Source organism: Eumetopias jubatus, unplaced genomic scaffold (assembly GCF_037043125.1).
Source record: "Eumetopias jubatus isolate StellerSeaLion01/CBP00866 unplaced genomic scaffold, mEumJub1_p1.0 scaffold_17, whole genome shotgun sequence".
Classification (NCBI taxonomy): domain Eukaryota; kingdom Metazoa; phylum Chordata; class Mammalia; order Carnivora; family Otariidae; genus Eumetopias; species Eumetopias jubatus.
Window position 1 is genome coordinate 33846220 of NW_028274823.1, and position 21153 is coordinate 33867372.

At 39.5% G+C, this 21153-nt stretch overlaps 2 protein-coding genes across 3 annotated transcripts in view; both read right to left on the bottom strand.

Annotated features, from left to right (window-relative positions):
* The window catches only part of LOC114205328 (cytochrome P450 2C41), a 32902-nt gene extending 28688 nt beyond the window's left edge, over positions 1 to 4214 (bottom strand). Inside the window, exons 1-3 of one of the 2 annotated variants that reach the window (XM_028098724.2) lie at positions 4011 to 4214; positions 2199 to 2361; positions 1878 to 2027 (exon numbers count right to left, since the gene is read on the bottom strand). In XM_028098724.2, the coding sequence (XP_027954525.1) occupies positions 1878 to 2027; positions 2199 to 2361; positions 4011 to 4178 (481 nt within the window). In that variant the 5' untranslated portion in view covers positions 4179 to 4214. The remainder of the gene's footprint in view (positions 1 to 1877; positions 2028 to 2198; positions 2362 to 4010) is intronic. The other variant, XM_028098727.1, reaches the window with a different exon arrangement.
* Positions 4215 to 15871: 11657 nt separating this feature from the next.
* HELLS (helicase, lymphoid specific) overlaps positions 15872 to 21153 on the bottom strand; it is a 37564-nt gene continuing 32282 nt past the window's right edge. Inside the window, exon 22 of the mRNA XM_028098963.2 lies at positions 15872 to 16436. Within this exon, the coding sequence (XP_027954764.1) occupies positions 16342 to 16436 (95 nt within the window). The 3' untranslated portion in view covers positions 15872 to 16341. The remainder of the gene's footprint in view (positions 16437 to 21153) is intronic.

The following is a 21153-nucleotide window of genomic DNA, read 5'->3' on the forward strand; positions in this document are numbered from 1 at the left end:
ATAAGGAAGGCAGGGTAAAGAGTTCTTAATGATAGCTGAAATCTAGTTAAATAAATCATTTTATAACCTGGTATTTGTGTAAGTCTCAGGATTATGCTATAGCATATATTTCTTAACATATATTGAACAGTATTAGAGTAAATAGGGAGCAACATCAAATAACTCAAACTGATCATTTTAAAATAGTTGTTTACACTGGTACAGCCACTCTGGAAAATAGTATGGAGGTTCCTAAATAAACAGAACTACCCTACGATTCAGCAATTACACTACTAGGTATTGACCCAAAGAATACAAAAACACTAATTCAAAGGGATACATGCACTCTGATGTTTACAGCAGCATTATTTACAATAGCCAAATTATGGAAGCAGCCCAAGTATTCATCAACATGATGAATAGAGAAGATGTGGTGTGTATGAGTGTGTATGTATATATGTATAACACAAAATGAAATATCAGTCATAAAAAGAATGAAATCTTGCCATTTGCAATGACAATGGATAGAGCTAGAGTATCGCTAAGCAAAGTAAGTCAGTCAGAGAAAGACAAATATCATATGATTTCACTCATATGTGGAATTCAAGAAACAAAACAAATGAGCAAAGGGAAAAAACGAGAGAGAGACAGAGAGAGAGAGACAAGCCAAGAAACAGACTTTTTTTTAAAAGATTTTTATTTATTTATTTGAGAGAGAGAGAGAGAGCGCACACTTGAGTAGGGAAAGGTCAGAGGGAGAAGGAGCAGCAGAGAATCTTAAGCAGACTCTGAGCTGAATGCAGAGTCTGATGCAGGGCTCGATCTCATAACCCTGAGGTCATGATTTGAGCTGAAACCAAGAGTTGTATGGCTTAACCCACTGAGCCACCCAGGCACCCAAGAAACAGACTCTTTACAGAGCAAACTGATGGTTGCCAGAGGTGAGGTGGGTGAGGAGATGGGTGAAGTAGGTGATGGGGATTAAGGAATGCACTTGTGGGGCGCCTGGGTGGCTCAGTTGGTTAAGCGACTGCCTTCGGCTCAGGTCATGATCCTGGAGTCCTGGGATTGAGTCCCGCATCAGGCTCCCTGCTCAGCGGGGAGTCTGCTTCTCCCTCTGACCCTCTTCCCTCTCGTGCTCTCTCTCTCTCTCATTCTCTCTCTCTCTCAAATAAATAAATAAAATCTTTTCAAAAAAAAAGGAGTGCACTTGTGATGAGCACGGAGTGATGTATCATTATATTATACACTTGAAACTAATAAAAAAAACCTGTATGTTAACTAACTGGAACTGGAATTTAAATAAAAACTCTAAAAAAGATAGTTGTTGAAAGGGAAATCACAATTGATGAGTGCAGCACTAAAGATGCCTAAGCAATTATAACCGTAAAAAAGTATCATTACTGGCCAGAAATGTAGACATGGGCCTTGGAAGAAACCCTCCAAAGATCAATGAAGTTGACCAAACACATACAGACCAACTAAGTAAAAGCACATGTCACTGGTTATAGGTGCACCATAAGGGTGTGATGAAGTCATTTCCACTGTGTCCACTTGACAAGTATTCCCTGGTGATAAGTTCTGAAATAGGTAACCCACAGTTACACTATGGGAAAAATACCGTTCTCTAACTCTGAAAAAAATGAGTCCCCAAATGTACCTTCATGACATAATGATGTGGAAATAAACAAATTTGGGACAGAAAAGGATTAAATGACCTTTTATACCCACACTGTAGGCACAGTCATGAAAGGACACATAACGAGCATAGACACACAAAAGCTCCCTTGGCTCTCTCTTGCTGCACACCCTCTGTCCACATGAGGGCCGAAATATTTCCAAGGACATCAGTAGACAAGAGAATAGCCTGCCAAGGTCAGAGCTATAGAATAACCCACCATTGGTTTTTCTCAATTCTTCTACAAGGTGGCAGGCTTCCTCTTGAACTCGGCTCTCAAGGTCACTCTTCCCCATCCCCAAATTCCGCAGGGTCATGAGGGAGAAGCGCCGTATCTCTTTCCATCTGTTTCCATTGGTGAAAAGGATTCCTACCAGAGAGGAAACAGAAACTGGGAGGAAGGTCCTAGGCAAGGAAGAGGAAGCTCATACTTGGTAGCCTCGCAAATGGGCCGAGTTCTGCTGAGTTGCTCTTCAAATTCCAGTTCTCCATCCTTCCCAACTTCATAACCAGTGTTGAACGTGTGTACATGCACACTTACCGTGTCCTTTATTAAGTTTTTCAGCTATTGGGAAATTTCCTCTTGCAGAAAACTCTTCTCCCATATCAATCAGGGCTTCCTTCACCACTTCATACCCATGCAGCACAACAGTGGGCTTCGTGCCAAAATACAGAGTGAATACAGGGCCATAGGCTTTTGAGAGCTGAGAAATTCAGAGAAAATGTATATATTAGCAATTTAGTCTATATCTTGTGCATGATTTTTTGTGTGTGTGCATGATTAAGCCTGATATCATCATCATACTGTCGATGTTTTTATTCTGCCAAACATGGCTTCAAATATTTTCTCGATCTTATATATAAATAAGATTGTTACAGCTGACACATATAGAGGGCCTCTGTTGTGACAGGCAATGGCCTGGGGAATTGGTACTCAGATTATTACAACTGATTATCACATCAACACCTTGAGCTAGGTTTATTTACCCTGTTGTACAGATAAAGAGACTGAAGTTCAAAGAATTTCCTGTATATTTCCAGTGTCTAATAACAGAACATCCAAATTTCAACCCCACTTAGCCAACCTATTTTCTCTGAGTCTCCAGTGCCTACCTTGGGACCAGTACCCAGCTGTTTCAGGATCACCTGTAAAGCTCATCCCCTGGAGATTTTTTTTTTTTAAAGGATTTTATTTTTAAGTAATCTCTACACCCAGTGTGGGGTTTGAACTCACAACCCCAAGATCAAGAGTCGCAAGCTCTACTGACTGAGCCAGCCAGGTGTTCCCATCCCCTGGAGATTCTGACTCAGTAGCCTTATGATAGATACTAGAAATCTATATTTAAAAAAAACCCACCCCAGATGGTGCTAATGCCCTCTCCATTTTGAGATCTGCTGGTATTACTAACACCAAAGGCAGTGCCAGGACATGCATCATCTCATGGAAGAACAATTTCTTCTATCCTACAGCATTCACAGGGTATAGACAGCAGCTTTGTGCAGAATCTGAGGGTCCTGTTACCATCCAGCTGGTCCTGATGATTTCTTATTTCTTGCTTTCAGTCAAACTAGTTCTGAACCCAGTTATTTCTTTAACATCAGGCACAATTTGCTTCTTCAGAGTTCAATTTTCATGGCTATTCTGAACAACACACAGAGACTACATAGTAGATGACTCCTCGAATGAAATCTCTAATCACAAAACACCTCCCTTACCATTTACCTTCAGCCAGAAATCATAGCAAATGGCTGTTAAACAAAGAAAGGCAGCAGAATTCCTGGCTTTTGCCACTTCATTATTATTTGTTTTAAGATTTAAAGATTTTATTTGAGAGAGGGCGAGCGCATGAATGGGGAGTGGAGGGAGTGGGGGAGGGGGACGGAGAGATTCTCAAGCCGACTCCATGCTGAGCATGGAGCCCAGTGAGTGGCTCGATCCCATGACCCCGAAATCATGACCTGAGCCAAAACCAAGAATCAGACACTCAACCAACTGAGCCACCCAGGCACCCTGGACTTTATTATTTTAATGCTACCACAGAACAGCCTGTTTCTTTATTCATAGAAAACATTATTTTATTCCACTATTCTTTTTTTTTTTTTAAGTCATCTCTATGCCCAATGTGCAGCTCAAACTCATGACCCTGAGATCAAGAGTCGCATGCTCTATTGACTGAGCCAGGTGCCTCTTGTTCTAGTATTGACAATACTTCACACGGAGTATTTGCTTTCCAGACATATCTTGATGTTTTTAATAGATTATAATTAATTTTAATAAATATATTTTATTTAAAAGTAGAGGCTAACCTACATACCCTCTGCAAACTGCTAAAGAATCATAAAGCATACTTACATTGCTTAAGGATTTGCTGATGTCCTTCACATCTACCTGGAGGATATTTCCAATGAAAGGGAGAGGAGTGGGGCCAGGTGGGAGCTTCCCCTTTCCAGAGCTCTGTTTCCAGAGTGAAAAGAGAAGCCAACAGGAGAGACAGAGCACTAGAACCACAACTGGATCCATGGAGGAATTCTCTTCTTGGACAACGGTGAGCTTGAAATCTAAAGTTTTACAACACTCCCTGTTAATTCAACATGTCCCTCTGACTCATAAAGTAATCAATCGGCTGAATTTACTTTAATCTCTCTTTCGAAAGGACTTTGGCGCACTGATAAAGATAAAAATATGGTGTTCTTTACTCTTCTTTTGCCTCTAACACTATGCCCTGAGATTCTGGTCTAACGGGTCTGGGGTGGAGCCCAGGCACTGGTAATGTTTTTGGTTTTTGTTTTTTTAAACACTCTAGGTGGTACCAATTGAGAGCCAGTGAAGTAAATTACTTAATCACAAAAACTGCAAAACTTTCTGGATTCTCAGAGTAATGACCAGTTGAGAATTTATGATTTGGGAGGAAATCCTTGTACACAAAAACGTTTATCCTTTAATGCTTTATCAAACACCAGTATATTTTGTCCTAGAAAATGAAAGCCTTTTGAAATATTTTAGTGTACTGTACTAACATCAAACATAAACTAGGTAACATAACCCTTGAACATCCAAATATGTATCAAGTAATTAGATAAGAAAATGTATATACATTTACCATCAAGCCCTTGTGCCCGCACCCCCCAACACAAGGAAAATGAAATTGATTTTACAAATGGAGAAAGGGAAATTTGGAGGCAACAGGAGGCCCATCCAGTGTTGCATAGCTTTTAAGTGACAAAAATGGGATTTGAACCTAGATCTTTTGAGGCCCATTATGATGCATTATGGCTTACACCACAATTATAGGAAAACAAAATCGAACCCCCAAACATTAGTCCTCAGTATGTATACCTCACTGACTGTTCACAAAATAACAGGCTTCACTAAGTAGAAGCCTTTATTTGATTCCAAGGATAAAAGAGCCATGGGTTCTCAAAAGAAAAAAATAAAAGATAGGGATTCTTTCCTCTTCATCACTGCAGAGGTGAAACTTGCTCAATAGAGAAAAAAGTCAATCTCAGAATTGAGGGGGCAAGACTTGAGAAAACATGGTTTCCCCCACCTCGCAGTGACCTCCAGACATAACTTCTTCTGTTGGTTTCTTTTTTTTTGCCCTGCCACTGTCAAAGATAATGGAAGGAAGTATGCACAGCAAAGAAGGCAAGATTTTAAAACAAAAGTTGTAGATTCAGTGCAGAATGGGATGCAGGGAATTCATTAAATAGACCCAGAAGACTGGGACACCTGGCTGGCTCAGTGGGAGGAGCATGTGACTCTTGATCTCGGGGTTGTGAGTTTGAGCCCCACATAGGGTGTAGAAATTACTTAAAAATAAAATCTTCAAAAAAAAAAAAAAAGACCTAACGAACCACCACCACATGCAGACAGGAACAGATGACATTCAGTGGTCATGAGGATCTAGATATCACTGGAACGATAAATATACTTTATCAGATCACTAATGGTAATGCTTATACAAGGGGATGTTCTCTAAATATATTTGTTCTAAATTGATCAGTATAGTTATGTCTCAGCTCTTTTACTAAAGAAAATTAAGTTTTATCAAGACCCCAGTTAGTGTTTTATTCCTCATGATTACAGGGATATTGACAATTTATGGAATTTTCACACCTATCATCTCTCTTTTGATACACGAAGTTACGTTACCTAAGATAAAATTATTCCCATTTTAAGGATGAGGCAGCTGGGTCTCGGGGCTGTGGCACCTTTTTCCAAGGACACACAGACTGCAGGTGGTAGAGCTCAGAAGCCATATGCCCTGAGCAGTGCATGTTTCCCTACAAGAAAAACATTCCATTCAAGTAAGTTTCTTCAAGAACATTTATTGAATACTTACTGAGTATGATTCAGCATTCTATGACTTACCTTCACCAGTGACTTTCAAAATGGCAGCACAGGGTAGTTATAAGCACGGGGTCAGAAAAGATCTGTAACCTTTAAAACTTGAATCCAGGTCTTGGTGAAACTTCGTAATTTACCAAGGACAAAGAGAAGCATTAATTTACTGCCTGACTCACAGCTCTAGTTCTAAAAGAGCCACACTACCTAATGAACTCCATGGGTTGTTTTGTTTGTTTGTTTTTAAGTAGGTTCCATGTGGGCCCAACATGGGGCTAGAACCGATGACCCTAAGATCAAGAGTTGCACGCTCTACTGACTGAGCCAGCCAGGCACCCCTCCATGGCTCTCTTTATAGCAGTCATTTTTATTACTTGGAAGACAGGTGTCCCTGCTCTGCTCCTCCTTCCTCTTGCTGAGGCTCCTGCCTGGCCCTTTCTCCTTAGAAAATGGAAGAATGACAAATGATTCAAGATAGAAGTCATCAGAAATCCCTAGTGGAATCCCTACATTAGTTTTTGGAGTGAGGAATTGGTGACTTGGTGAGGTGAAGTACCATCAACTCATCAAGTACAAGACCTTGTCTTAGAATCCAGCTTTCCTATTCCCAGTTCGGTAGCCTTGCACAGTGAAGGGATTTCCCATCGTTGCCCAAATGGGTAGTCAGTGGGGTATCAGCATGTGGCCTTCCACAGTGAGAGTACTACAGACCTCGGTTAAAGAAACCTTTCATTGAAGCATAATATACCTAAAGTCCTAAAAATTCTGCTCCGTGAGTTATCATCTGAACATATACTGTGAAACCAACACACAGGCCAAGAAAAATTTTGCCAGGACCCCAGAAGCCCCATTATGCCTCCTACTTTGGAATCTTCCCCCTCACTAAATGTTTCCAGTATCACATCAAATGTTAGTGTTGCCTCTTTGTGAACTTTATATAAATGAAATCATACATTTGGTATTTTCACTTCATATTGTTGCAAATAGCACATTATGTTTACTTATAGTCTTATTTTATAACTATTCCACTATTTTTTCCCATCATATTGTGATGGACATGTGGGTTGATTCTAGTTTGAGACTAATATGAATATTATTATTAATTTCCTATAGATGGCTTTTTTGTATCCCAATGTATTGGTTTTCTGTTCAGTATATATAAATTGCTGGAGATGCAGGTGTTCTCTTTTAGTAAATACTGCCAAATAATTATCCAAATGGTTGAAAAGTTTTACTATGAGTTGCCAGTTACTCTACATTCTTGCCAACACTAAGTATATTCAGTTTTTCATTTTAACCATTCTGACAGATATGTAATAGCTCACTGTAGTTTTTTATTTAAAGATTTTTATTTATTTATTTGAGAGAGAGAGAGAATGAGAGATAGAAAGCACGAGAGGGAAGAGGGTCAGAGGGAGAAGCAGACTCCCTGCTGAGCAGGGAGCCCGATGTGGGACTCGATCCCGGGACTCCAGGATCATGACCTGAGCTGAAGGCAGTCGTTTAACCAACTGAGCCACCCAGGTGCCCGCTCACTGTAGTTTTAATTCACGTTTCCATTTCACTTCATGATGCTGAGTGCTTTTTCAGATGTCCATTGACAATATCGATTCTTCTTTGTGAAGGGTTTGTAGTTTAGATATGAGCCCGTTGCTGGCTTCATATATATGTATATATGTATATTCATATATTTTACTTTTAATAATCCTAAGTGTACATAAAAGTCCAAAGTCTGTACAAAGAATTTCCTTATTTTGAACATTTGAGAGTAAATCACTGACCTTAAGTTCCAAAACCAAAATATTTTGGTATTTCCTAAAAACAATGCAATTCTCCCCTATAACCATAACTTTCAAAATCAGGAAACTAAAATTGATGCATTAGGACCACACAATCCTCATTCTATTAATGTTTCACCAAAAGTCCCCATGACATCCTTTACATTTTCAGAACCTATTTTCACATGTTGCAAGAAGTTGTCATGTCTCCTTAATCTATTTCAGTCTGGAATAGTTCCTCAGCCTCCCCTTGACTTCCATGACCCTGCCACTCTTTTATATGCTGGGTATTTGTAAAATGTCTCTCAATTTGGGTCTGTCTGGTATTTCCTCATGATTAGATTCAAGTTATGTATCTTCCCCGACCCCTCAAAGATTTCAAGTAATCTCTGCCCCCCAACTTGGGGCTTGTACTTAAATCCCTGAGATCAAGAGTCACATGCTCCACCAACTGAGTCAGCCAGGCGCCCCGAGGTTATGCATCTTTGACAGGAATATCACAGAATGCTTTTTCTTCTCATTGCATCCTAGTGGATGACAATTTCAATCTGCCCATTATGGGTGTTCACTTTGATTACTTAAGAGTGCCTGGCAGTCTCTTCCACCATAAAATTATATATATTTTATTTTTAAAAAAGATTTTACGTATTTGAGAACGCACAAACAGGAGAGAAGGGAGAGAGGGAGATGGAGAAGCAGACTCCCTGCTGAGCAGGAAGCCCCATGTAGGGCTTGATCCCAGGGCCTCAAGATCATGACCTGAGCTGAAGGCAGACGCTTGACTGACTGAGCCACGCAGGCGCCCCTTAACAGCATTTGTAATTAGATATTTTGAGGGTAGACTCTTTGAAACTATATAACTATTCAAGTTTTCAGTGGTATTTATTATGGAATCAGGCATTCAATTACTTTCACAGGTCACAATCCATTATATCATTATTGTTTTTCAAATTGTCTAATGATGGGATTCTTTGCTCTTTTCACATAATCCCATCAATCTTTGAGCAATTCCTTAATTTTCTAACTGTAGTAATATATTCCAGTCTCATCTCCTACTTCTGCCCTACTCTCCAATCAGCCATATCTCCAGAGCCCTGGGTCTTAATAAAAAATGTGGTTTAGGGGTATCTCGGTGGCTCAGTTGGTTAAGTGTCTGCCTTCAGCTCAGGTCACAATCCCAGGGTTCTGGGATCCATTCCCACGTTGGGTTCCCTGCTCAGAGGAGAGTGTTTCTCCCTCTTACCCTTCCCCTGGCTTGTGTTCTCACAAATAAAATTTTTTTAAAAAATGTGGTTTAGAGGGGCTCCTGGGTGGCTCAGTTGGTTGAGTGTCCAACTCTTGGTTTCTGCTCAGGTCATGGTCTCAGCACCGTGAGATCAAGCCCCGCAGGGCATTGGGCTCCTTATTCAGTGGGAAGCCTGCTTCTCCCTCTCCTGCTCCCCCTGCTTGTGCTGTCAAATAATTAAAATTTTAAAAATCCTAAAAGAAATTAGAACTCTCATATTCTGCTGGGGAGAATATAAGTTACAGCCACTTTGGAAAAGACAGCCAAACAGAACATTGATGTGACCTCTGCAGACCAAGGTTGAAGTGACAGGAGCACCAGCCTCCCGGGCTAGTGTTATCAGATCTGACCCATCCAAGTGCCCCAGGAGGGCAAGTTCAGAGGTTCAGAGAAACACCAAGTCCCTCCTCTGGCCAAAACTAGAGCACCCTTCTCAGAAAATGAGTTTGGTCCTCATGACCCCTGAACCTCCCAGGAATGTATCCTTTTCCACCAGGATTTTAAACTACACAGGGGAACTTTCTGCAGAGCTCACAGAATTCACTGGGCATCCAAAGAAGAAAAATAACCCTAGAAGGAGTACTTACATTTTTCTATCAAAAATTCAGATTTTCAGACCCCTAAAATAGTTTATGCTAAAATTTAACTGTTTTCCTTTTTGATTTCTAACTTTTTAAGTTATATTATTGATCATTTTCACACGCTTGTCATAAATGCTCTTAAGTATTAGATGACACATAATTTCTGCAGTGAATGTTAGCTCTGTTCTACTCAGTGAGTACATCCATTGTTTGTATTTTAAAATTATTGTGCAATACTGTCTTGGGTGCCTTCTTTGATCCAAAGATTTAGGAGTTACAATATTTCCAAGCAATTTTTCTATAATTTAGTTCACACTTCGTTTGTAATTATCCTGAAATGGGATTACAGAAAATGATTTACATTACAGTAATTTTTTTAAAGGTTGATAATCTTTTGTAGTCCAAAATGGCTAATTTTAATTGTTACAAGGTGACCTGCTAATAACGTCTGTCCGACATTTAAAATTACATCACTCCTTTTTTTTTTAAGATTTTATTTATTTATTAGAGAGTGAGCGAGAGAGAAACAACATGAGAGGGGAGAGGGTCAGAGGGAGAAGCAGGCTCCCCACCGAGTCAGGAGCCCGATGTGGGACTCGATCCCAGGACTCCAGGATCATGACCTGAGCCGAAGGCAGTTGCTCAACCAACCGAGCCACCCAGGCGCCCTCCTCTATTCTTTTTTAAGTAGGCTCCATGCCCAGCGTAGGGCTTGAACTCAGGACCCTGAGATGACCAGAACTGAGAGCAAGAGAACCATGCTTAACTGAGCCACCCAGGTGCCCTCCTCTATTTTTTATTTATAGGAGTTTTAACCTCCTACTGAATCAGCTTAATGTTATGTGTGAATCTCCAGGGATGGCCAATGATGGATATAAATTTTAGATTGGGGGGCCTGGGTGGTTCAGTCACTTAAGTGGCTGCCTTTGGCTCAGGTCGTGATCCCAGGATCCTGGGATTGAGCCCCGCATCGGGCTCCCCGCTCAGTGGGGGGGCTGCTTCTCCCTCTCCCTCCCTTTCTGCCTACTTCTGTGCTCTCTCTCTCGGTCAAAAAAATAAGTAAAGGACGCCTGGGTGGCTCAGTCAGTTAAGTGTCTGCCTTCGGCTCAGGTCATGATCCCAGGGTCCTGGGATCAAGTCCTGCATTGGGCTCCCTGTTCCTTGGGAGCCTGCTTCTCCCTCTGCTTCTCTCTCTCTCTCTCCTCCTCTCTCATGAATAAATAAAATCTTGAAAAAAAAATAAGTAAAAATCTTGAAAAAAAAACTTTAAATTTTAGGTTGGAATTTTTTTCCTTCAATGCATTAATTTTAGTCTTCCTTTTGTTAAAATAAGACATATGCAGTCTACCTGATCTCTGTCCTTTTGTGAATGAGCTCTCTAGCTTTAGAAGATTCTCTGATGTTATATCTACAACACATCCAGGTGCAGTTTTCCTTGTCTTTTCTGTTTAGCACCTGATTAACTAATCCAGTGGAGGTCCTTTGTCTTTCTTTAATTCTAGGAAAGTGTCCGTACTTTTTAATCTATTGTGTTCACCCGGCTTTTCTTAGTAACTGTATTCCTGCTTCATGTTTTCAACACACTCTCTTATACAGTGAACAAGACCGATCACAGTACACCCCACCACATGGAGATTATGAGGCTGACAGATTGGGAAGGGTGAAATCCTTTGGCAAGGGGAAGGGACAGATGAGGGACACTCATTCTAAAGTGAACTGTGAGCTGAGACTTGAATGCAAAGAAGCCAACCATGCAAATATCTGAGGAACATGACCAAATTATCAAGTCCTAATAATGAATCAATGAATTGTGAATTTTTGATTACCTTTGGCACTGCTGATGCCTCTGTTAGAGTCTATTTAAATCTTGGAACTTTCCATTCTCTCCCAAGAAAGGATTAAACCAGTCTTGTGCCAAGTTGTATAACATTCTAGTGAGTCACTTCGCTCTTGCACCCTAGTTCTTTTACAAAAAGGATTCAGTGGAAGGTGGAGAAACAAGGACAAACAGATACAACCTTGGGATTGAGAGAAATAGGTTAAAGGCAAGCCTCTTGTAACCAATGCTCCCAGACGAGTCTGTGCCTCCTGCAGCACAAGGTAGTCAAGTCACAGATCTCATTTTGATAAAACATTAAAATAGGACTCATCTCATATTTTGCAAGTAACCTTAAACTTACGTGTTGGGGGCAACAAAACACACGCTTATTCAAAATCCAGTAATAAATGGTAGAGAATAAGAGGAAGGCAAGATAAACATAACAGACCTCTTCTCACCAGAGGTTTTCTTATCATTTACTTCATCTATACTGGAAGTGCTTTTTATTAACTTTTCCCAAACTTCATTAATTCATGTCCCTCGCAATGATTTTTGTGGTGTATAATTAATTAGTTCATGGTGATAAAGATTACAAGAATGGTTACCCTGGGGTAGGGTTTAGTTAGGAAGAACAGAAGGCCTTCTGAGATGCTAGCTGTCATACTGGATCATAATCTGGATGGCAGATACACAGTGGACATGTGCGTGCAACTGAGCACTTAAGATTCTGTACTCTCCTGAATAGAAGTTATACCCCCATAGGAAGTAAAAAAGAAATCTGCCATGTTTCTCTAATGACTATGCTATTTTTACATTTCATTAAAGAACTTATTAAAGCTAAAAAAGGAATGAAACCTGAATCTGACCACCTTAGTTGGGTAGGTGGTGGCAGAGTACTGAGCATGAAAAGAGGCAGGCATTTTATAAATGTTCTTAAATATTCTAGTGAAGAGAAGCTCACATAATCCCCCACCCCCCCCACAGACCCCTAAGAGACCACTCTTCAAATGGCAATATTTAACCAAGCCAGTGATGGATATTAAGTAACAAGACTCAGGAATAAATAAACAAAAGACTCAGAAGTGTGACTTGGGGGTCAATTTGTTAATTGATCTGGCTAGGGCACAGATTTGTGAAAGGGAGATTAGGAAAAATTATGGACAATTTATGCTTTAGGGCTGTGTTTCTCATAATGGACTCGTAGACATAGCTCAGGAATTTGAGGTTTTTTAAAAAAATATTTTAAAGATTTTATTCATTTATTTTAGAGAGAGAGAACATGAGTGGGGGTGCAGAGGGAGAGGGAAAAGCAGACTCCCTGCTGAGCAGGGAGCCAACATGGGGCTTGATCCCAGGACCCTGGGATCATGACCTGACCTGAAACCAAGAGTTGGACACTTAACCGACTGAGCCACCCAGGGGCTCCAAACTTCACTAGATTTTGATAAGAAGTTACATCTTCTCTGAATGTAATGGTAAAGGTAGTAAATCAAGTCATGACAAGTGATTCCAAAAAACTAAAGAGGAAAAGAGATTTAATAAATTTTCATCCTTAACTATGATTCCTTGGCTTAATTTGGTAACCATAACAGATGGTGAAGTAAAAAATATAATATGTTATTTGTGGAGATGTACTGGCTAATACAGCAAATAGGATCATAAAAACTTAACTACCATTAATTTAAAAGAAGCTCAAATTGAAACAGAAGCACCTAATGTTTTGAATATAAATATTATTGCTTTTCAGTCTTCTCATAAAGTATTACTTCAAACCACTAAGACTAAAAAATCATATATAACTGCTAAGACATTAGTGAAAGATGCCATCAAACACATCTGCTTAGAAATGTTCAAGTTCCAGGGAGCCTGGCTGGCAGTCCATTAAGCATCTGACTCTTGGCTTCTGCTCAGATCACAATCTCAGGATTATGAGACTGAGCCCCACCTTGGGCGCTGCGATCAGCAAGGGTATGCTTGGGATTCTCTCCCCAGTCCCCTCTGCCCCTCCCCACTGGTCTCTCTCTGTCTCCAAAATAAATAAATAAATAATTTTTTTTAAAGATTTTGATTTGAGAGAGACTGAGAGAGAGACAGAGAAAGAGCACATGAGAGGGGGGAGGGTCAGAGGGAGAAGCAGACTCCCTGCCGAGCAGGAAGCCCGATACGGGACTCGATCCTGGGACTCCAGGATCATGACCTGAGCCAAAGGCAGTCGCTTAACCAACTGAGCCACCCAGGCACCCCATATATAAATAAATCTTTAAGAAATGTTCGTGTACCACTTTCACTACACCTCTCAACACATTAGGAACTGTCTAGTGATATGGAAGACTCAATGAACAAAAAAACCTAATAAAGTCTTTTTCATGACAAATTTGACCAACTGAAGGAATTCAAGTACTGTGTTGAGAATACTCTTTTATATAAAGACAGAAGCAGGGAGTATTTGCTTCAGTATCAGAGAATTAGAATATCTGTTCCCTTCTGCCCCTTACTAAAATCTAGAACTAAAAGAACATAAGAGGATGAGAGAGGTATTAAACTCCCAGAAGAAAAGAGATGGCACCACAAGTTTTGGAAGCTGAAACTTAAATTCATGGGTTCTAACAGTCTCAACGGGCTGGAGCATGAATTCTTAAGCTCACACTTGGGAAGTTTGAGTGACTCATCAGGCAACCAAGTAAGAATGTCAAGTAGTCAGCCAGATGTGAGTTCAGGAGAGATTCTGGCTAGAGATACAACTTTGAGTCATCTATATAAAGCAAGGAGGTAAGACCATCAAGGGAGCCCCAAGACTTGCTTGGGACATTCTAATGTCTAGGGGTCAAAGACATAAGAAAGAAATAGCTAAGGGGACTAAGAACCAGAGAAGTAGGAAGGAAAACCAGGCGATGTGTTTGCTAGAAAGTAGCAAACTAAAGAAATTGCTTAGTGAGGGGCACCTGGGTGGCTCAGTCGTTAAGCGTCTGCCTTTGGCTCAGGTCATGATCCCAGGGTCCTGGGATCGAGCCCCGCATCGGGCTCCCTGCTCAGCGGAAGCCTGTTTCTCCCTCTCCCACTCCCCCTGCTTGTGTTCCCTCTCTCGCTGTGTCTCTGTCAAATAAAGGAATAAAATCTTAAAAAAAAAATTGCTAGTGGAGGTTATACAACACTAGGAAATGTTGCTTAAAGATCATACAAACTGAGGTGACAGATCTCAGTTAAGAAATGTTCCAATGGAAAGACAGGGATGACTGGAACAGATTCAGAAAAAAATGGAAGAGAACAACAACAAAAAAGGTGAATACAGACAACTTTCCAAGGAGTTTTCCACAAGAGAAAGAAAATGGGGTACTTCTGTTGGCTCTAGCTGGCTCTAGCTAGGACAATATATCCATAGTAACAGGAAAGGAGGCCACATGGGCACAGAACTTTTTCAAGTTCTTTTCTGATTCTATTTTCTCATTGCCAACAGGGAGCAAGGTGAGAGGGAGGAGTTACTACAGATGTGAAACCATGATATAGTCACTGGAGAACATAATAGAACAGACTAGGGAAACTTAGTAGGACTACTAAGCAACCAAGTTACAGGGATGTTTTGTCAGCACGACTGGCTGGTGAACATTCCCACTTAAGAAAAAACACACCTCTCTGTAGTCTTTTCATCAGACTGAATATTCTCTCAAAATGGTTTTTCTTCTGAATTCTAGCTCAATTACCCTATGGCAGAGATAATCTACATTGAATATAACATTTTCCCAAGAGATAAACAACCTACAGAAATGGTTCAGGGAGCATTCAGGAACTCTCTTCCTCACAGTATGATATACATATAGGGCCCAAATTATTCCTATTTTGGCGTTTATATGTTCCTCCATCATTTACTATGAATTTTATTTTATTTTAAAAAATTTTTTATTTCTTTGACAGAGAGACACAGCGAGAGAGAGGGAACACAAGCAGGGGGAGTGGGAGAGGGAGAATCAGGCTTCCCGCTGAGCAGAGAGCCGGATGTGGGGCTCTATGCCAAGACCCTGGGATCATGACCCAAGCCAAAGGCAGATGCTTAACGACTGAGCCACCCAGGAGCCCCTGAATTTTATATTACTTACATTCCTACATCCTGTTTTCCTCTCTCAGTACTATTTACCCCTCCTACTATACATTTGCAAGGTCTCTTCTTTCTTGTTCTACCCTTGTTTTGCATGATATACTACCACTTCCAATTTCTGGTCTTTTGTCAAGACCCTACAGTTTTCAAAAGTCTGCTCTGCATTAACCAATGTCCAGTTGAAATCTTTATATGATATACGTGTAGAATACTAACAAATAAAATCAAGTCAACATAATGTTGAATTACAATGCCAGTCAAGACTTTTGTTATTTCACCTGAGCCATTATTTTTCTGAAAAAATAATTTGATGAGATCATCTTATAACAAACATTTATTTGGTAAACTATTTTATAGAAATAGACCTTAAAATCAAACAATTTCTTATTTAAACAAGAGAAAGCATAATCCTAATCTTTCCCCCATCAAAGCCTACTCCATAACTGAAGTACCCCAAACCCATGAACTGTACTGCTAAAAGGGGGGAAAAAGACATTAAACTTCCACAGGAAGACTGTATAAATCTGGCAGTGGTTAAGTACACATCAGCCTGTACCCAAGAATATTACCGAGCCTGAAAAATTAACGGAAAATCTAAACTTACTATGAATACTTCTTTGTTCTTATAAGGCTCAGAAAATTATCATATATTAATTATGCAATGGTACAAGTTTCATTATGTAAACTGATAGAATCAAAAAAGTGGATAATCTGAATTTTAAAACCAATACAGGTAAATCACTAGACATAAACAAGAACTTTTAAAAGACAGTCTTTAGCTCCACTTTAAAACACGCATTCAGGACTGGAATCCTCTGAATTTTCTAGTATCTTGAAAATCCCCATCTTCTCTTTAATCGGTCCTGAGGCACTCATTTGATCTAAGAGAAAAATATATAAACAAATGTTTATTTTTAAAAAAATTATACAAACCTAAAAAGGAATCTTAAAAGAGATGTCCAATATGTTGTTATAGAGTCATCTGTCCAAAGCTTAAAAACCCACAGAAATGTGGGACACTTTATTCCTTGATCAATATTCAACATAGCAAAAGTGAGAAAGTAAAGTATACTCCTCTTATTACAATGAAACCGGCCTCTAAGAAACAGACAAGTATCAGTTTGCTAATCAAAATCACTTCTGCTGAATTGAAGATATACAGGTATAGAGCACCAGTTTGAAATTACACTCTGAGATGTTAAAAAAAAAAAAAAGCCCAATCATGGTTAGTTTAAAAGCTGGGAAGCAAGATACCATGAAGATTTATCTTCATACACACCCCTCACCACTAATATGTGGTCTTTTACATTTTTGTCAATGATAGCTATGGAATGAAATCTCTACTGGTTTTGAATGGCATTACTCCAATTTCTTTGGATGTTGAAGCATCTCTGTTAACTGGCCACTTTTTTACTGGTAACTACCTGCTCAAGTTGTCCATTTTTCTTGCTGACTTTTTAGTTATGTGTATGTAATAAACTTCCTGTTATGTGTTGCACATATTTCTGTGGTTTGTCTCTAATCTCTGTTCACGGTATCATCTGTTTTTATACAAGTCTTTAATGTAATAAAATCTATCGATTTATTCATTTAATTTTGTACCTTAAGAATTCTTTTCCTGTTCTAAAAATCATACGTATATATTCCTATGTTTAAAAAGTTTTGCTTTTAATATTTAGGTTTTGCCAATTAATCTATCTAGAATTTGTTACTGAGTATATGAGGTCTCCCAGCTGTTGGTTAGAAATGTCCCAGCATCATGTATTTGAATAACAAGAATTACCCCTCTCTAGTTTGAATTGCCATTTCTGTCATTTACTGATTTTCCACAAAAGTTTTGTTGGCTTTCTGAATTTGCCAAACCACTGGTTCATTTATCTTATCATAAGCTAATTCTAGTCTTGATTATTGTGACCTTTAAATTGTGTCTTAATATGCGGTATGGAATATTTTGTTTTTCTTGAAAATTGTCTTGGCTCTTGGCCCTTTACTCTTCCATATAAATTTCTTAAAACTGCCTGTCATAGTCATATTGGAGTTTTAATTAGAAAGTCATATAAGAGGGGCGCCTGGGTAGCTCAGTCATTAAGTGTCTGCCTTTGGCCCGGGTCATGGTCCCAGGGTCCTGGGATCAAGCCCCACATCAGGCTCCCTGCTCAGCGAGAAGCCTGCTTCTCCCTCTCCCACTCCCCCTGCTTGTGTTCCCTCTCTGTCTGTCAAATGAATAAAATCTTAAAAAAAAAAAAAAGGTAATATAAGAAATATAGGTTAAGTTGGGGAATAACATATTTTAACATGTACATATTACACATGACATCCATGACTACAGTTAAATATGTACATTTATTCAGTCCTTCTGTTTCATAATTTTGCCCATAATGGCCTTAAAGAAACTGTTACATTTAATCCTAGGCATGTTAGTTTTGTAGCTATTGGAAGCATCTTATTTTCAAAATAATTATTGCTGATACGCATACTATTAATTAATAGCAACCTTCTTTAATTCTAGTCTAAAAACTTCTAATATCCTTAACTTTCTGTGGAGATGATTATATCACCTGCAAAAATTATACTAAAACTAAGTAGTACTCCCCTAAACCTACTTTTATTATTTTACAGCATTAGGACTTCCTTGTAAATTATGCAATGTTGTGTACCGTACAGTGGGAGTGAGACCTGTTATCCTTGAATGCTCTTGATTTTAGTAATTTACTGGATGGATGCATTTTACCAGATTAACAACATTCTTCTCCCTGTCTAGTTAAAGAAGTATGAGGTGATTATGACGTTATCTCAAGTGGGTTTTCAGTACCTAGTTCTCCTTTATTCAGTTTATGCAAATATTTTCAGATATTACATTATCCTTGCGTACTTTCTATACAACTGATTTTTTTTAAGACTTTTATTTTTTTAAGTAATCTCTACACCTAATGTGGGGCTTGAACCTTCAACCCCAAGATCAAGAGCTGCATACTCCAGACTGAACCAGCTGGGCACCCCTATATAACGGATTTTTATTTAATAATATATTTAAGATTTGGCCATAGGGCTTTATCTTTCTCATTTTTGTGAACTATTTGAAAACTAAAATAAACATGCAAATAACCCAGAATATGGGTGCCTGGGTTGCTCAGTCAGTTGGGAATCTGCCTTCAGCTAAGGTCATGATCCCAGGGTCCTGGGATGGAGCCCCACATCGGGCTCCCTGCTCTGTGGGGGAGCCTGCTTCTTCCTCTGCTTGTGCTTTCTTTGTCAAAAAAGTAAGTAAAATCTTAAAAAAAAAAAAAGAACCCAGAATAGCTAAAACTTATTTTGAAAAAGAACAAAATTGGATTCGCTCGTCACAATTTCAAAACTGACCACAAAACTGTTAATAACCAAGACAGTGTGAAAGTGGCACAGGATTGACAAACAGATAAAGGGGCCAGAATTGAGAGTACAGAAATAAACTATTACATTTATGATCAACTGACTTTCAATTAACGTTGCCAAGGCAATTCAATAGGGAAAGAATAATCTTTTCAACAAATGGTGCTAGGACAATAGCATAACAATATGCACAAAAGAATTTAGACCTTTACCTCATACTCTACAGAAAAATTAACTCAAATGCAAGAACTAAAACTGTAACTCTTCAAAGAAAACACCATGACCTTCATTAGGCAAAGATTACTTAGACATGACACCAAAATCATGAGAGGTAACAAAAAAAGATAAACTGCACTTCATCAAAATTAAAAATTTCTGACCTTCAAAAGACACTAATTAACAAAAGTACAAGACAGGGGGTGCCTGGCTGGATCAGAAGGTAGAGTATGTGACTTTTTTTTAAAGATTTTTATTTATTTGAGAGAGAAAGAGCATGAGAGGGAAGAGGGTTAGAGGGAGAAGCAGACCCCCTGCCGAGCAGGGAGCCCGATGCGGGACTCAATCCTGGGACTCCAGAATCATGACCTGAGCCAAAGGCAGTCGATTAACCAACTGAGCCACCCAGGCGTCTGAGTATGTGACTTTTGATCTCAGGGTCATGAGTTCAAGCCCCACACTGGGCGTATAGTTAAAAAAGAAAAAAAAAAAGAAAAGAAAAAAGAACATGCAAACTAAGCCACAGACTATGAGGAAATATTTGCAGAACATGTATCAGATAAAGGACTTATATCTCAAATATATAGACTTCTCTCAACTCAATGATAACAAGACAAAGAGCACAATTTTATTTTTTTAAAGATTTATTATTTATTTTGAGAGAGTGAGAATGAGAGAGAGAGAGTACATGAGAGAGGGGAGGGTCAGAGGGAGAAGCAGACTCCCTGCTGAGCAGGGAGCCCGATGCAGGACTCGATCCCGGGACTGCAGGATCATGACCTGAGCCGAAGGCAGTCGCTTAACCAACTGAGCCACTCAGGCGCCCAAAGAGCACAATTTTAAAAAGAGGTATTTGAAACGAAATTAAAGACATCATGAAATTAAATCCAATGATGTGCTCGTTAATGTTTAACAACTGGCTCCCCTGATGCCCTGCCCCACCAAAAGGCCCTGATTTGTAGTTTTTCCCTATCTCCATGGTATTAAATATCCCTACCATCAATACCAAGGTACCGACATAACAGTATTGAAGTAGGGCTGGGAAAAGATATGCAGCAGTACAGCATTATACAGTATTCCCACGATACAGACACAATACACACAGTCAAGAGCACAGATACTAGTAGTATACCAATAATATAACTAGGAAATGATGAATTTTAAATATTCATTATATTTGTTTTCAAGATAATTTATAGTTGCCATTGTAGACATCCATTCATTATTCTAAAGACTGATAGGGCGCCTAGGTGGCTCAGTTGGTTAAGCGACTGCCTTCGGCTCAGGTCGTGATCCTGGAGTCCCGGGATCGAGTCCCACATTAGACTCCCTGCTCAGCGGGGAGTCTGCTTCTCCCTCTGACCCTCCCCCCTCTCATTCTCTCTCTCAGGTAAATAAATAAAATCTTAAAAAAAAAAAATAAAGACTGATAAATAGGGGTGCCTGGGTGGCTCAGTTGTTAAGTATCTGCCTTTGGCTCAGGTCATGGTCCCAGGGTCCTGGGATCGAGCCCTGCATCGGGCTCCCTGCTCCGCGGGAAGCCTGCTTCTCCCTCTCCCGCTCCCCCTGCTTGTGTTCCCTCTCTTGCTGTGTCTCTCTGTCAAATAAATAAATAAAATCTTAAAAAAAAAAAAAAAAAAAGACTGAGCAATTTATCCTGCTTCACCTGTACAGACAGTATCCTGTAAAGAATAACCAAAGAATTGATAGGGGATAGTTCTTAATAAACTAATTCTAGCTAATAAGGGAATAACCAGACAAGAAAATCACCATTTTGCAATCCTTAAGGAAATAATGGTTCTAAACAATCATCATCAATGGATACTAAAACCATAAAGTCAAATAGAAGGACAGAAAACTTTGTAAGATCAGCCTGAATCAGCTGACCAATCTTAGCTCACTAAAAATAAACTCAGATATATGAGCTTCCTGGTAGGATTTAAACTCTGACAACAGCTCTTTTGTCTTGGCTGCTGACACACCATCCAGACTAAGGAAGACATGGAAATGTCA